This window comes from Triticum aestivum, chromosome 2D, assembly GCF_018294505.1.
Source record: "Triticum aestivum cultivar Chinese Spring chromosome 2D, IWGSC CS RefSeq v2.1, whole genome shotgun sequence".
Classification (NCBI taxonomy): Eukaryota; Viridiplantae; Streptophyta; class Magnoliopsida; order Poales; family Poaceae; genus Triticum; species Triticum aestivum.
In genome coordinates this window covers 643,307,521-643,322,262 of record NC_057799.1, presented here as the reverse complement: position 1 = coordinate 643,322,262, position 14,742 = coordinate 643,307,521, and the positions used below count along the sequence as shown (strand labels likewise).

The following is a 14,742-nucleotide window of genomic DNA, read 5'->3' as shown; positions in this document are numbered from 1 at the left end:
CTTGAACAAATGCGGAATAAACCTAACGGTTAATTTGTCAAGCACAAAACCTACAACAACTAGGCTCACCTATGTGCACCAACAACTTATGCTAAGCAAGATAAACAACTAAGTGATAGCAAGATATATGACAAGAAACAATATGGTTATCATAAAGTAAAGTGCATAAGTAAAGGGCTCGGGTAAGAGATAACTGAGGCACGCGGAGACGACGATGTATCCCGAAGTTCACACCCTTGCGGATGCTAATCTCCGTTTGGAGCGCTGTGGAGGCACAGTTCTCCCCAAGAAGCCACTAGGGCCACCGTAATGTCCTCACGCCCTCGCACAATGCAATATGCCGTGATTCCACTAAGGGACCCTTGAGGGCGGTCACCGAACCCGTACAAATGGCAGCCCTTAGGGGCGGTCACCGAACCCGTACACTTTGGCAACCCTTGGGGGCAGTCACCGGTACCCGTCAAATTTCTCGGGGCGATCTCCACAACTTAATTGGAGACCCCGACCCTTGCCCAGAGCTTTACACCACAATGATTGAGCTCCGAACACCACCAACCGTCTAGGGCGCCCAAGCACCCAAGAGGAACAAGCTCAAGGGTACCAAGCAACCAAGAGTAACAAGCTCAAGGGTACCAAGTACCCAAGAGTAATAAGCTTCTCAACTTGTAACTTCCACGTATCACCGTGAAGAACTCAAACCGATGCACCAAATGCAATGGCAAGGGCACACGGAGTGCCCAAGTCCTTCTCTCCCAAATCCCACCAAAGCAACTAATGCTAGGGAAGAAAATGAGAGGAAGAACAAGAAGGAGAACACCAAGAACTCCAAGAACTAGATCCAAGGGGTTCCCCTCACATAGAGGAGAAAGTGATTGGTGAAAATGTGGATCTAGATCTCCTTTCTTTTTTCCCTCAAAAACTAGCAAGAATCCATGGAGGGATTGAGAGTTAGCAAGCTCGAAGAAGGTCAACAATGGGGGAAGAACTGTTGGAAATATGCCCTAGAGGCAATAATAAATGGTTATTATTATATTTCTTTGTTCATGATAATCGTCTATTGTTCATGCTATAATTGTATTTTCCGGAAATCGTAATACATGTGTGAATACATAGACTACAACGTGTCCCTAGTAAGCCTCTAGTTGACTAGCTCGTTGATCAACAGATAGTCATGGTTTCCTGACTATGGACACTGGATGTCATTGATAACGGGATCACATCATTAGGAGAATGATGTGATGGACGAGACCCAATCCTAAGCATAGCATAAAAGATCGTGTAGTTTCGTTTGCTAGAGCTTTTCCAATGTCAAGTATCTTTTCCTTAGACCATGAGATCGTGCAACTCCCGGATACCGTAGGAGTGCTTTGGGTGTGCCAAACGTCACAACGTAACTGGGTGACTATAAAGGTGCACTATGGGTATCTCCGAAAGTGTCTGTTGGGTTGGCACGGATCGAGACTGGGATTTCTCACTCCGTGTGATGGAGAGGTATCTCTGGGCCCACTCGGTAATGCATCATCATAATGAGCTCAATGTGACTAAGGCGTTAGTCACGGGATCATGCATTGCGGTACGAGTAAAGAGACTTGCCGGTAACGAGATTGAACAAGGTATTGGGATACCGACGATCGAATCTCGGGCAAGTAACATACCGTTTGACAAAGGGAATTGCATACGGGATTGATTGAATCCTCGACACCGTGGTTCATCCGATGAGATCATCGTGGAACATGTGGGAGCCAACATGGGTATCCAGATCCCGCTGTTGGTTATTGACCGGAGAGGCGTCTCGGTCATGTCTACATGTCTCCCGAACCCGTAGGGTCTACACACTTAAGGTTCGGTGACGCTAGGGTTGTAGAGATATGTGTATGCGGAAACCCGAAAGTTGTTCGGAGTCCCGGATGAGATCCCGGACGTCACGAGAGGTTCCGGAATGGTCCGGAGGTGAAGAATTATATATAGGAAGTCAAGTTTCGGCCACCGGGAAAGTTTCGGGGGTTACCGGTATTGTACCGGGACCACCGGAAGGGTCCCGGGGGTCCATCGGGTGGGGCCACCTATCCCGGAGGGCCCCGTGGGCTGAAGTGGGAGGGGAACCAGCCCCTAGTGGGCTGGGCGCCCCCCATGGGCCTTCCCCCTGCGCCTAGGGTTGGAAACCCTAGGGAAGGGGGCGCCCCACTTGCCTTGGGGGGTAAGTCACCCCCCTGGCCGCCGCCCCCCATCCAGATGGGATCCCTGGCCGGTGCCCCCCTTCCCAGGGGGCCTATATAAAGGGGGGGGAGGGAGGGCAGAAACCTACAGCCTTGGGCGCCTCCCTCCTCCCCTGCAACACCTCTCTCTCTCTCTCTCTCGCAGAAGCTCGGCAAAGCCCTGCCGGAGACCCGCTACATCCACCACCACGCCGTCGTGCTGCTGGATCTCCATCAACCTCTCCTCCCCCCTTGCTGGATCAAGAAGGAGGAGACGTCGCTGCACCGTACGTGTGTTGAACGCGGAGGTGCCGTCCGTTCGGCACTCGGTCATCGGTGATTTGGATCACGACGAGCACGACTCCGTCATCCACGTTCATTGGAACGCTTCCGCTCGCGATCTACAATGGTATGTAGATGCACTCCTTTCCCCTCGTTGCTAGTAGACTCCATAGATGCATCTTAGTGAGCGTAGGAAAATTTTAAAATTATGCTACGATTCCCAACAGTGGCATCATGAGCCAGGCCTATGCGTAGTTACTATGCACGAGTAGAACACAAAGCAGTTGTGGGCGTTGAGTTTGCCAATTCTTCTTGCCGCTACTAGTCGTTTTTTGTTTCGGCGGCATTGTAGGATGAAGCGGCCCGGACCGACCTTACACGTACGCTTACGTGAGACAGGTTCCACCGACTGACATGCACTAGTTGCATAAGGTGGCTAGCGGGTGTCTGTCTCTCCTACTTTAGTCGGAACGGATTCGATGAAAAGGGTCCTTATGAAGGGTAAATAGAAATTGGCAAATCACGTTGTGGTCATACGTAGGTAAGAAAACGTTCTTGCTAGAAACCTACAAACTACGTAAAAACTTGCAACAACAATTAGAGGACGTCTAACTTGTTTTTGCAGCAAGTGCTATGTGATGTGATATGGCCAGAAGATGTGATGAATGATATATGTGATGTATGAGATTGATCATATTCATGTAATAGGAATCACGACTTGCATGTCGATGAGTATGACAACCGGCAGGAGCCACAGGAGTTGTCTTTATTATTTTGTATGACCTGCGTGTCATTAAATAACGCCATGTAAATTACTTTACTTTGTTGCTAAACGCGTTAGCCATAGAAGTAGAAGTAATCGTTGGCGTGACGACTTCATGAAGATACAATGATGGAGATCATGGTGTCATGCCGGTGACGAAGATGATCATGGTGCCCCGAAGATGGAGATCAAAGGAGCATAATGATATTGGCCATATCATGTCACTATTTGATTGCATGTGATGTTTATCATGTTTTTCCATCTTATTTTCTTAGAACGACGGTAGTAAGTAAGATGATCCCTTATGATAATTTCAAGAAAAGTGTTCCCCCTAACTGTGCACCGTTGCGAAGGTTCGTTGTTTCGAAGCACCACGTGATGATCGGGTGTGATAGATTCTAACGTTCGAATACAACGGGTGTTGACGAGCCTAGCATGTACAGACATGGCCTCGGAACACACGCAATACACTTAGGTTGACTTGACGAGCCTAGCATGTACAGACATGGCCTCGGAACACGGAGGACCGAAAGGTCGAGCATGAGTCGTATAGAAGATACGATCAACATGGAGATGTTCACCGATCTTGACTAGTCCGTCTCACGTGATGATCGGACACGGCCTAGTTAAATTCGGATCATGTATCACTTAGATGACTAGAGGGATGTCTATCTGAGTGGGAGTTCATTAAATAATTCGATTAGATGAACTTAATTATCATGAACTTAGTCTAAAATCTTTACACTATGTCTTGTAGATCAAATGGCCAACGTTGTCCTCAATTTCAACGCGTTCCTAGAGAAAACCAAGCTGAAAGATGATGGCAGCAACTATACGGACTGGGTCCGGAACCTGAGGATCATCCTCATAGTAGCCAAGAAAGATTATGTCTTAGAAGCACCGCTAGGTGAAGCACCAATCCCTGAGAACCAAGACGTTATGAACGCTTGGCAGCAGCGTGCTGATGATTACTCCCTCGTTCAGTGCGGCATGCTTTACAGCCTAGAACCGGGTCTCCAAAAGCGTTTTGAGAAACATGGAGCATATGAGATGTTCGAGGAGCTGAAACTGGTTTTTCAAGCTCATGCCCGGGTCGAGAGATATGATGTCTCCGACAAGTTCTTCAGCTGTAAAATGGAGGAGAATAGTTCTGTTAGTGAGCACATACTCAGAATGTCTGGGTTGCACAACCGCTTGTCTCAGCTGGGAGTTAATCTCCCGGATGACGCGGTCATTGACAGAATCCTCCAGTCGCTTCCACCAAGCTACAAGAGCTTTGTGATGAACTTCAATATGCAGTGGATGGAAAAGACCATTCCTGAGGTATATTCAATGCTGAAATCAGCTGAGGTAGAGATCAGAAAAGAACATCAAGTGTTGATGGTGAATAAAACCACTAAGTTCAAGAAGGGCAAGGGTAAGAAGAACTTCAAGAAGGACGGCAAGGGAGTTGCCGCGCCCGGTAAACCAGTTACTGGGAAGAAGTCAAAGAATGGACCCAAGCCTGAAACTGAGTGCTTTTATTGCAAGGGAAGTGGTCACTGGAAGCGGAACTGCCCCAAATACTTAGCGGACAAGAAGAAGGCCGGCAACACCAAAGGTATATGTGATATACATGTAATTGATGTGTACCTTACCAGTACTCGTAGTAGCTCCTGGGTATTTGATACCGGTGCGATTGCTCATATTTGTAACTCAAAACAGGAACTACGGAATAAACGGAGACTGGCGAAGGACGAGGTGACGATGCGCGTCGGGAATGGTTCCAAGGTCGATGTGATCGCCGTCGGCACGCTACCTCTGCATCTCCCTACGGGATTAGTTTTAAACCTCAATAATTGTTATTTAGTGCCAGCTTTGAGCATGAACATTGTATCTGGATCTCGTTTAATTCGAGATGGCTACTCATTTAAATCCGAGAATAATGGTTGTTCTATTTATTTGAGAGATATGTTTTATGGTCATGCCCCGCTGGTCAATGGTTTATTTTTGATGAATCTCGAACGTGATGTTACACATGTTCATAGTGTGAACACCAAAAGATGTAAAGTTGATAACGATAGTCCCACATACTTGTGGCACTGCCGCCTTGGTCACATTGGTGTCAAGCGCATGAAGAAGCTCCATGCAGATGGACTTTTGGAGTCTCTTGATTACGAATCATTTGACACGTGCGAACCATGCCTCATGGGTAAGATGACCAAGACTCCGTTCTCCGGAACAATGGAGCGAGCGACCAACTTATTGGAAATCATACATACCGATGTGTGCGGTCCAATTAGTGTTGAGGCTCGCAGAGGATATCGTTATGTTCTCACTCTCACTGATGACTTAAGTAGATATGGGTATGGCTACCTAATGAAACACAAGTCTGAAACCTTTGAAAAGTTCAAGGAATTTCAGAGTGAGGTTGAGAATCAACGTGACAGGAAAATAAAATTCTTACGATCAGATCGTGGTGGAGAATATTTAAGTCACGAATTTGGTACACACTTAAGGAAATGTGGAATAGTTTCACAACTCACGCCGCCTGGAACACCTCAGAGAAACGGTGTGTCCGAACGTCGTAATCGCACTCTATTGGATATGGTGCGATCTATGATGTCTCTTACCGATTTACCGCTCTCATTTTGGGGCTATGCTTTAGAGACTGCCGCATTCACTTTAAATAGGGCACCGTCAAAATCCGTTGAGACGACACTGTATGAATTATGGTTGGGAAAGAAACCTAAGCTGTCGTTTCTAAAAGTTTGGGGATGCGATGCTTATGTCAAGAAACTTCAACCTGAAAAGCTCGAACCCAAGTCGGAAAAATGCGTCTTCATAGGATACCCTAAGGAAACTATTGGGTATACCTTCTACCTCAGATCCGAGGGCAAGATCTTCGTTGCCAAGAACGGGTCCTTTCTAGAGAAGGAGTTTCTCTCGAAAGAATTGAGTGGGAGGAAAGTGGAACTTGATGAGGTGATAGTCACCCCTTCCGAACCGGAAAGTAGCGCAGCGCGGGAAGATGTTCCTATGGTGCCTACACCGACTGGGGAGGAAGTTAATGATGATGATCATGAAGCTTTGGATCAAGTTACTACTGAACTTCGTAAGTCCACAAGGACACGTTCCGCACCAGAGTGGTACGGCAACCCTGTCCTGGAAATCATGTTGTTAGACAACGGTGAACCTTCGAACTATGAAGAAGCGATGGCGGGCCCGAATTCCGACAAATGGCTAGAAGCCATGAAATCCGAGATAGAATCCATGTATGAAAACGAAGTATGGACTTTGACTGACTTGCCCGATGATCGGCGAGCCATAGAAAACAAATGGATCTTTAAGAAGAAGACGGACGCGGATGGTAATGTGACCATCTACAAAGCTCGACTTGTCGCTAAGGGTTATCGACAAGTTCAAGGGGTTGACTACGATGAGACTTTCTCACCCGTAGCGAAGCTGAAGTCCGTCCGAATCATGTTAGCAATTGCCGCATACTATGATTATGAGATATGGCAGATGGACGTCAAAACGGCATTCCTTAAGGAAGAGTTGTATATGATGCAGCCGGAAGGTTTTGTCGATCCTAAGAATGCTAACAAAGTATGCAAGCTCCAGCGCTCAATCTATGGGCTGGTGCAAGCATCTCGGAGTTGGAACATTCGCTTTGATGAGATGATCAAAGCGTTTGGGTTTACACAGACTTATGGAGAAGCCTGTGTTTACAAGAAAGTGAGTGGGAGCTCTGTAGCATTTCTCATATTATATGTGGATGACATACTATTGATGGGAAATGATATAGAATTCTTGGAAAGTATAAAGGCCTATTTGAATAAGTGTTTTTCAATGAAGGACCTTGGAGAAGCTGCGTATATATTAGGCATCAAGATCTACAGAGATAGATCGAGACGCCTCATTGGTCTTTCACAGAGTACATACCTTGACAAGATATTGAAGAAGTTCAATATGGATCAGTCCAAGAACGGGTTCTTGCCTGTATTGCAAGGTGTGCAGTTGAGCACGGCTCAATGTCCGACCACGGCAGAAGATATAGAAAAGATGAGTGTCATCCCCTATGCCTCGGCCATAGGGTCTATTATGTATGCCATGCTGTGTACCAGACCTGATGTAAACCTTGCCGTAAGTTTGGTAGGAAGGTACCAAAGTAATCCCGGCATGGAACACTGGACAGCGGTCAAGAATATCCTGAAGTACCTAAAGAGGACTAAGGATATGTTTCTCGTTTATGGAGGTGACAAAGAGCTCGTCGTAAAGGGTTACGTCGACGCTAGCTTTGACACAGATCTGGATGACTCGAAGTCACAGACCGGATACGTGTATATTTTGAATGGAGGAGCAGTAAGCTGGTGCAGTTGCAAGCAAAGCGTCGTGGCGGGATCTACATGTGAAGCGGAGTACATGGCAGCCTCGGAGGCAGCACAGGAAGCAGTCTGGATGAAGGAGTTCATTACCGACCTAGGGGTGATTCCCAATGCGTCGGGCCCGATGACTCTCTTCTGTGACAACACTGGAGCTATTGCCCTTGCGAAGGAGCCCAGGTTTCACAGTAAGACCAGGCATATCAAGCGTCGCTTCAACTCCATTCGTGAAAGTGTTCAAAATGGAGACATAGATATTTGTAAAGTACATACGGACCTGAATGTAGCAGATCCGTTGACTAAACCTCTCCCTAGAGCAAAACATGATCAACACCAGGACGCAATGGGTGTTCGATTCATCACAATGTAACTAGATTATTGACTCTAGTGCAAGTGGGAGACTGTTGGAAATATGCCCTAGAGGCAATAATAAGTGGTTATTATTATATTTCTTTGTTCATGATAATCGTCTATTGTTCATGCTATAATTGTATTTTCCGGAAATCGTAATACATGTGTGAATACATAGACTACAACGTGTCCCTAGTAAGCCTCTAGTTGACTAGCTCGTTGATCAACAGATAGTCATGGTTTCCTGACTATGGACACTGGATGTCATTGATAACGGGATCACATCATTAGGAGAATGATGTGATGGACGAGACCCAATCCTAAGCATAGCATAAAAGATCGTGTAGTTTCGTTTGCTAGAGCTTTTCCAATGTCAAGTATCTTTTCCTTAGACCATGAGATCGTGCAACTCCCGGATACCGTAGGAGTGCTTTGGGTGTGCCAAACGTCACAACGTAACTGGGTGACTATAAAGGTGCACTACGGGTATCTCCGAAAGTGTCTGTTGGGTTGGCACGGATCGAGACTGGGATTTGTCACTCCGTGTGACGGAGAGGTATCTCTGGGCCCACTCGATAATGCATCATCATAATGAGCTCAATGTGACTAAGGCGTTAGTCACGGGATCATGCATTGCGGTACGAGTAAAGAGACTTGCCGGTAACGAGATTGAACAAGGTATTGGGATACCGACGATCGAATCTCGGGCAAGTAACATACCGTTTGACAAAGGGAATTGCATACGGGATTGATTGAATCCTCGACACCGTGGTTCATCCGATGAGATCATCGTGGAACATGTGGGAGCCAACATGGGTATCCAGATCCCGCTGTTGGTTATTGACCGGAGAGGCGTCTCGGTCATGTCTACATGTCTCCCGAACCCGTAGGGTCTACACACTTAAGGTTCGGTGATGCTAGGGTTGTAGAGATATGTGTATGCGGAAACCCGAAAGTTGTTCGGAGTCCCGGATGAGATCCCGGACGTCACGAGAGGTTCCGGAATGGTCCGGAGGTGAAGAATTATATATAGGAAGTCAAGTTTCGGCCACCGGGAAAGTTTCGGGGGTTACCGGTATTGTACCGGGACCACCGGAAGGGTCCCGGGGGTCCACCGGGTGGGGCCACCTATCCCGGAGGGCCCCGTGGGCTGAAGTGGGAGGGGAACCAGCCCCTAGTGGGCTGGGCGCCCCCCCATGGGCCTTCCCCCTGCGCCTAGGGTTGGAAACCCTAGGGAAGGGGGCGCCCCACTTGCCTTGGGGGGTAAGTCACCCCCCTGGCCGCCGCCCCCCATCCAGATGGGATCCCTGGCCAGCGCCCCCCCTTCCCAGGGGGCCTATATAAAGGGGGGGGGAGGGAGGGCAGAAACCTACAGCCTTGGGCGCCTCCCTCCTCCCCTGCAACACCTCTCTCTCTCTCTCTCGCAGAAGCTCGGCAAAGCCCTGCCGGAGACCCGCTACATCCACCACCACGCCGTCGTGCTGCTGGATCTCCATCAACCTCTCCTTCCCCCTTGCTGGATCAAGAAGGAGGAGACGTCGCTGCACCGTACGTGTGTTGAACGCGGAGGTGCCGTCCGTTCGGCACTCGGTCATCGGTGATTTGGATCACGGCGAGTACGACTCCGTCATCCACGTTCATTGGAACGCTTCCGCTCGCGATCTACAAGGGTATGTAGATGCACTCCTTTCCCCTCGTTGCTAGTAGACTCCATAGATGCATCTTGGTGAGCGTAGGAAAATTTTAAAATTATGCTACGATTCCCAACAAGAACACGAGCTCAAAGGATAAAGTTCATTGGGGAAGAAGACCCCCTTTTATAGGTGGGAAAAAATCCAACTATTATGCTCACAGCCCGCACAGAGCGGGACTACCACTCGACCTCACGGTACTACCGCAAGGGGTAGCGGTACTACCTCAAAGGGTAGTTATACTACTGCTTGCGAGCGGTACTAAAAAAATACATCCGTGCCTACCACCGCTGGACTTGTGACGATTTTTTGGTCCGGAGCGGTACTACCGTTATAGTAGCTGCGGTAGTAAAAAATTACATCCGCTCTTGTCCGCGGTAGTACCGCTGCAACCTTTTCAGAACACCAAAATTGCCACAACTTCTGCAAACGGACTCCGAATTCAACGAAACCAAGTTTGTTGGAAAGCTAGCGACAAGGGCTAACACAATCTTGATAGAACTAACAATAAGAATAAAATTATAAAAGGCCCAAGATAAAATGGTGAGAACCCTTCCTCGAAAAAGACCGGTAAAACCTCCAACACCGAAAACGCGATAGAAGAAGTATATGAAATCCGTTTTCGATGTACTAGAGCTTGTCACGAAGATAACCACAAGCTCTAAAACCTAAAAATAAAATACAAATAAGAATCAAGAAAGATGATGCAAGGATGCAATGGTTTGAGCTCTCGACAAACGATACGATCACGCTACTCACTTGAGAGCCCCCTTGATAGTACGGCTATCGATCCTATAACCGGGTCTCCAAACTATCATCATGAGACTGGTAAAATATAAAACCTATCAAGGGCAAACCTTTGCCTTGCACGAAGTCCACTTGAGCTAGATGATGACGATCTTGACTCCCTCAAGTTGGACCACCTTTCTTGATTGTGTTGGGTCGATGAAGACTAAATGATTGCTCCCCCATACTTCACTATGGGTGAGCCACTATTCTGCACATCTTCACAAGTCCATTGACACCACAATGGACGACAAGCATCAAGCACTTGATCTCTTCGTGATGCTCCACTTGAACTTGCGCATGGAATTTTTGATGACGATCACCACTTGATGTCATCCTATCCATTGGTTGAGTGATATCTTTCTCTTAACGCAAGCCCATGAACACGTACCTAACCCACATAGAACTCTCACATAGACCATGGGTTAGTATACAAAGCACAATGGACAATGCTTACCATACCATGAGATCACTTGATCCCACTCGGTGTATCTTCTACGCTTTGTGTGATGATCACCTTGAATCACTCTCTGTACTTAGTCTTGATCAACCTTGACTCTTTCCAACTCTATGACCAATCTTTGGATAATTCCTTAATACCACCTTGGTAAACTCATAAACTCCTTGAAACCAACACATGTACTTCAAGAAATGCCTATGGACAAATCCTTCAAATATAACTCAATGCAACCATTAGTCCATAGAGAATGTCATCAATTACCAAAACCACACATGGGGGCACCACCTGTCCTTTCAATCTCCCCCATTTTGGTAATTGATGACAATCACTTTCAAGAGAGTTTATATAAGGAATTATGCATCACCATGCAATGCAACAACCAATGATGCAGGAGAATGAGATGCAAATGCTTAGGAACAAAACCAAAGCAAGGAGAAGACTCTGAAAACCTTCTCCACAAAACTCTCTGAAACTTCTCCCCATTGGCATCGATTGCCAAAATGGGCGAAAAGCTTAGAAGGCCAATATAAAAAGTGTTCCTCCATAAATTGTGTATTTCTCAACAAGATAGTGGAATGCCGTACACATATCCAAAGGTAAATACTTGTAGGAACACAAACTATATTGAGGCACAAAGATTGCTAAAGAATGATATGTCACAAGGACATAACAAAGAGAGACACAAACAATCAAGCAATCAAAAGATACCAATTGAAGCAAGCAATCAAAGGATATCAATTGAACCAACTAGACCAAAGATGTTACGAGCCACATGAATAAAGGATATTATGATATGAGCAAAGGAGTGTTCTAAAGAAACTAGAGAAGCTCCCCATGATTTGTGCACACATAAGAATATTTGTATTTGGATACGAAGTGCACAAAATAGGATCATAGCTCTCCCAAAATCAATAGAAACTTACAACAAGTGCAAGTGAGCATATAGAAAACAAAGCCTAGCACTTGCAACAAACAAATGGTTGAGCAATCATGTAAAAGAGGCAACCAAGAATAGGCTCAACCAAAATGATGTGTGTGAGTCATGGCAAAGCACTTGAGAAGACTAAAATAAGGATGAGCATTAAGCATCAACATGGTCTTGGAAAAATGAGATACACGGTGCATGACATGTCCTCTCCACACACACCCAACTAGCAAATGGGTTCACAAGCTCACTAAAATGATAACAACAAAGCTTGCGACAACCCATGGTAAAGATAGAAGATGAAGGCCTCATCAAGACAAGGGATACCAATTAAGATGGCAAAGCCTTGTAAAGATAAGCAAGAGAAAAAAATCTTCACCACAACAGAGTGCATCAAGATGCAACGATATAAGATCCGCACTCAAGATAAATCCTTTCACATAACCACCAAGGAAAGATGGACGTGAAAGAATAAGGATATCAACTACAGATGTAACTTCTCTCAAGTGTATAAGATTCTAGGTAGATGAAGATCATGATGATATCAATCCACAAAGTAGGATGCACACACAAAATAGTTAAAAAAAAGGAAGGAATAAGATATCCACAAAGTAAGAAGCAGCCGCGTCAAGGGAGGCCAGATCCGCGCGGACCCAAGCCCCACAGCTCAAGATGCAGCCCTGCCGTGAGATCATCCATCGGCGTCACCCAGGCACGAAGCTGCCGCGCCTATGGACCCAGAAATAATCGCTGCGTGCGCTGGGACCCCCCACGCCACCTTCGGAGGCGAGGCCGGCGGCAGCGGCGGAGACGAGGGCGCCGCGGAGTGTAGCAGGCAACGGCGGCGTGGGGATCCCCCGTGTCGCCCAGGGCGAGCGACGCGGGGGTCGGGCAGTTTGTTGGGCCAATCACTTTATCTACTACTAGGTCCTACATAAGTGATAGTAGCAGCTAGCGAAAATATTCATCCAACAGATTTGCCGGACATTCATTAAAATACACATGCTTGCCACTCACTATAATACAGATGTTCGCGAATTTGAACGTGGCTCTTTCATCCTCAATCTTGGCTCGCTCATCCTCTTGACCAACTGAACGAACAATAAACGACGACGGCTGACGATACATAGATGACGAAAACCCCCCAAATCCCCTCCATCAAAACCCTTTTTTGTGGCACCCTAAAATCCCTAAATCACACACCGGAGAGAGGGGCAATGGGTTCGCATCACGTACCGGTATCCATGGCTTCAATCCGATCATGATTTCATCGTCTGGACCATGGGCGACTACGACTGTAGTGGTTTCAACCTTGACGGCAGCGGAACAGGACGCAGCGGAGGCGAACCGTGAAGAGAGAGGGGTTTGGGTGCGTTCACCTGGCCCAACCCAACCGAGCCACGTCACCGGAACATAACTCTCTCTACCCACCACAATAACACGCCACGTCACGCAGTATTGACCCAAAATTGGGTTAAATCGATGGAAAACCACCAGGGGAGAGATTTTTCCGGTTTTGCCAACTTTAGGGTGTAAATTGTACCAAATTCGAGTTCGGGGGGTATTTGTCCATGAGGCCATATTTGAGGGTGAAATATGGACTTCTTCCTACACCGGGCCGGTCAATTCTGGTACTCTCTCCTTCAGTCTCCCATACTGCCTCGCCGTCCCCTTCCTCCGCCGTCGCGGATCGATCCCACAGCCGGAATCTCCCTCCGATCTTCTTTCTCGGAGCCAGGTCGCGCCGCCCCAAACGGAGCTGAGGATCAGCTCGAGCGCCGGCGCCGGCGCGGCAGGGAGGCGACGCGCATCGGCGGCGACCAGAGAGGAGGAGGAGGAGGAAGGCGGCGGGGTTCGCGCGCGCGCGGCGGAGCAGGAGAAGGGCGCCGGCTGCTTCAGGTAACATGGCGACCGTACCATACCACCGCGGCTACTGTTTTTAGCGAGTATACATGTACAGTCGCCCTTGGTCTTCATTACTTACTGTTGCCATGACTGAAACTTCGGGCACCTTCAAACTATTGCAGAATGCAGCAGGAAACTTGGTATCAGCATAGCATCTGTTGATTTTAACATGGAGGGAGAGAGCAAGCCTGGGAAGGAAGGAGTGCAGCCCTTTTTCCATTATATAACTGGACTTGAGGAATCTTTTTTGCTTGCGCTTTCTCCGGCAACATCGGAGATGCCCCAAGCTCCCACCCACTGTAACCCCCTTCTCAAGATGCTCCGTTGTCGCTGCACAAAGCATTAGCTACACACACACACACACACACACACAGAAAGATAGAGAACCCACACACACAGGGTACATCCTACTAGCTAGAGAAGAAGGAAGCTAAGGTTGGCGAGATGTTGGTTGGTGGCGGGGTGCCGGTGGCCCTCCTCGCCAAGCTGGCCAAGATGCTCACCGACGAATACAAGCTGCACAAGAGCGCCAAGGAGGGGATCCAGTACATCCGGGATGAGCTGGAGAACATGCAAGCTGCCCTTGAGAAGGTGTCGGAGGTGCCACCGGATCTGCTTGACAAACAGGTTCAGATCTGGGCGAGGAACGTGAGGAAGATGTCATACAACATCGAGGACACCATCGATTCCTTCATGGTAGTCGTTGATGCTGCTGTTGGCGAGTCTAGGTCTGGATCCTCCACTACGTGCTGCTGTGTGAGTGCCAAATCATCCCTGCTGCCACGGACATATAAGGCCCGGGGCGACATCGCCGTCGAGATCGAGCGCATCAAAAAGGAGGTTGAGGAGGTGAGCAAGCGTCGTGAGAGGTATAGAGTTGACAGTTTTGCGGCCCCAGCTCCGCCGTCAGATCCCCGCTTGCTGGCACTGTACGAAGACGAAGCAAAGCTTGTTGGCATTGGCCGCTCGAGGGAAGAGATCATAAAGTTGCTACCTATGCAAGATGAAGGTGCATCATCG

The 14,742-nt window shown here is 47.8% G+C and overlaps 1 protein-coding gene across 1 annotated transcript in view; it reads left to right on the top strand.

Annotated features, from left to right (window-relative positions):
• The first annotated feature begins 14,166 nt into the window (after positions 1 to 14,166).
• The window catches only part of LOC123056139 (disease resistance protein PIK6-NP-like), a 1,348-nt gene continuing 772 nt past the window's right edge, over positions 14,167 to 14,742 (top strand). The window contains exon 1 of the mRNA XM_044479858.1: positions 14,167 to 14,731. Within this exon, the coding sequence (XP_044335793.1) occupies positions 14,167 to 14,731 (565 nt within the window). The remainder of the gene's footprint in view (positions 14,732 to 14,742) is intronic.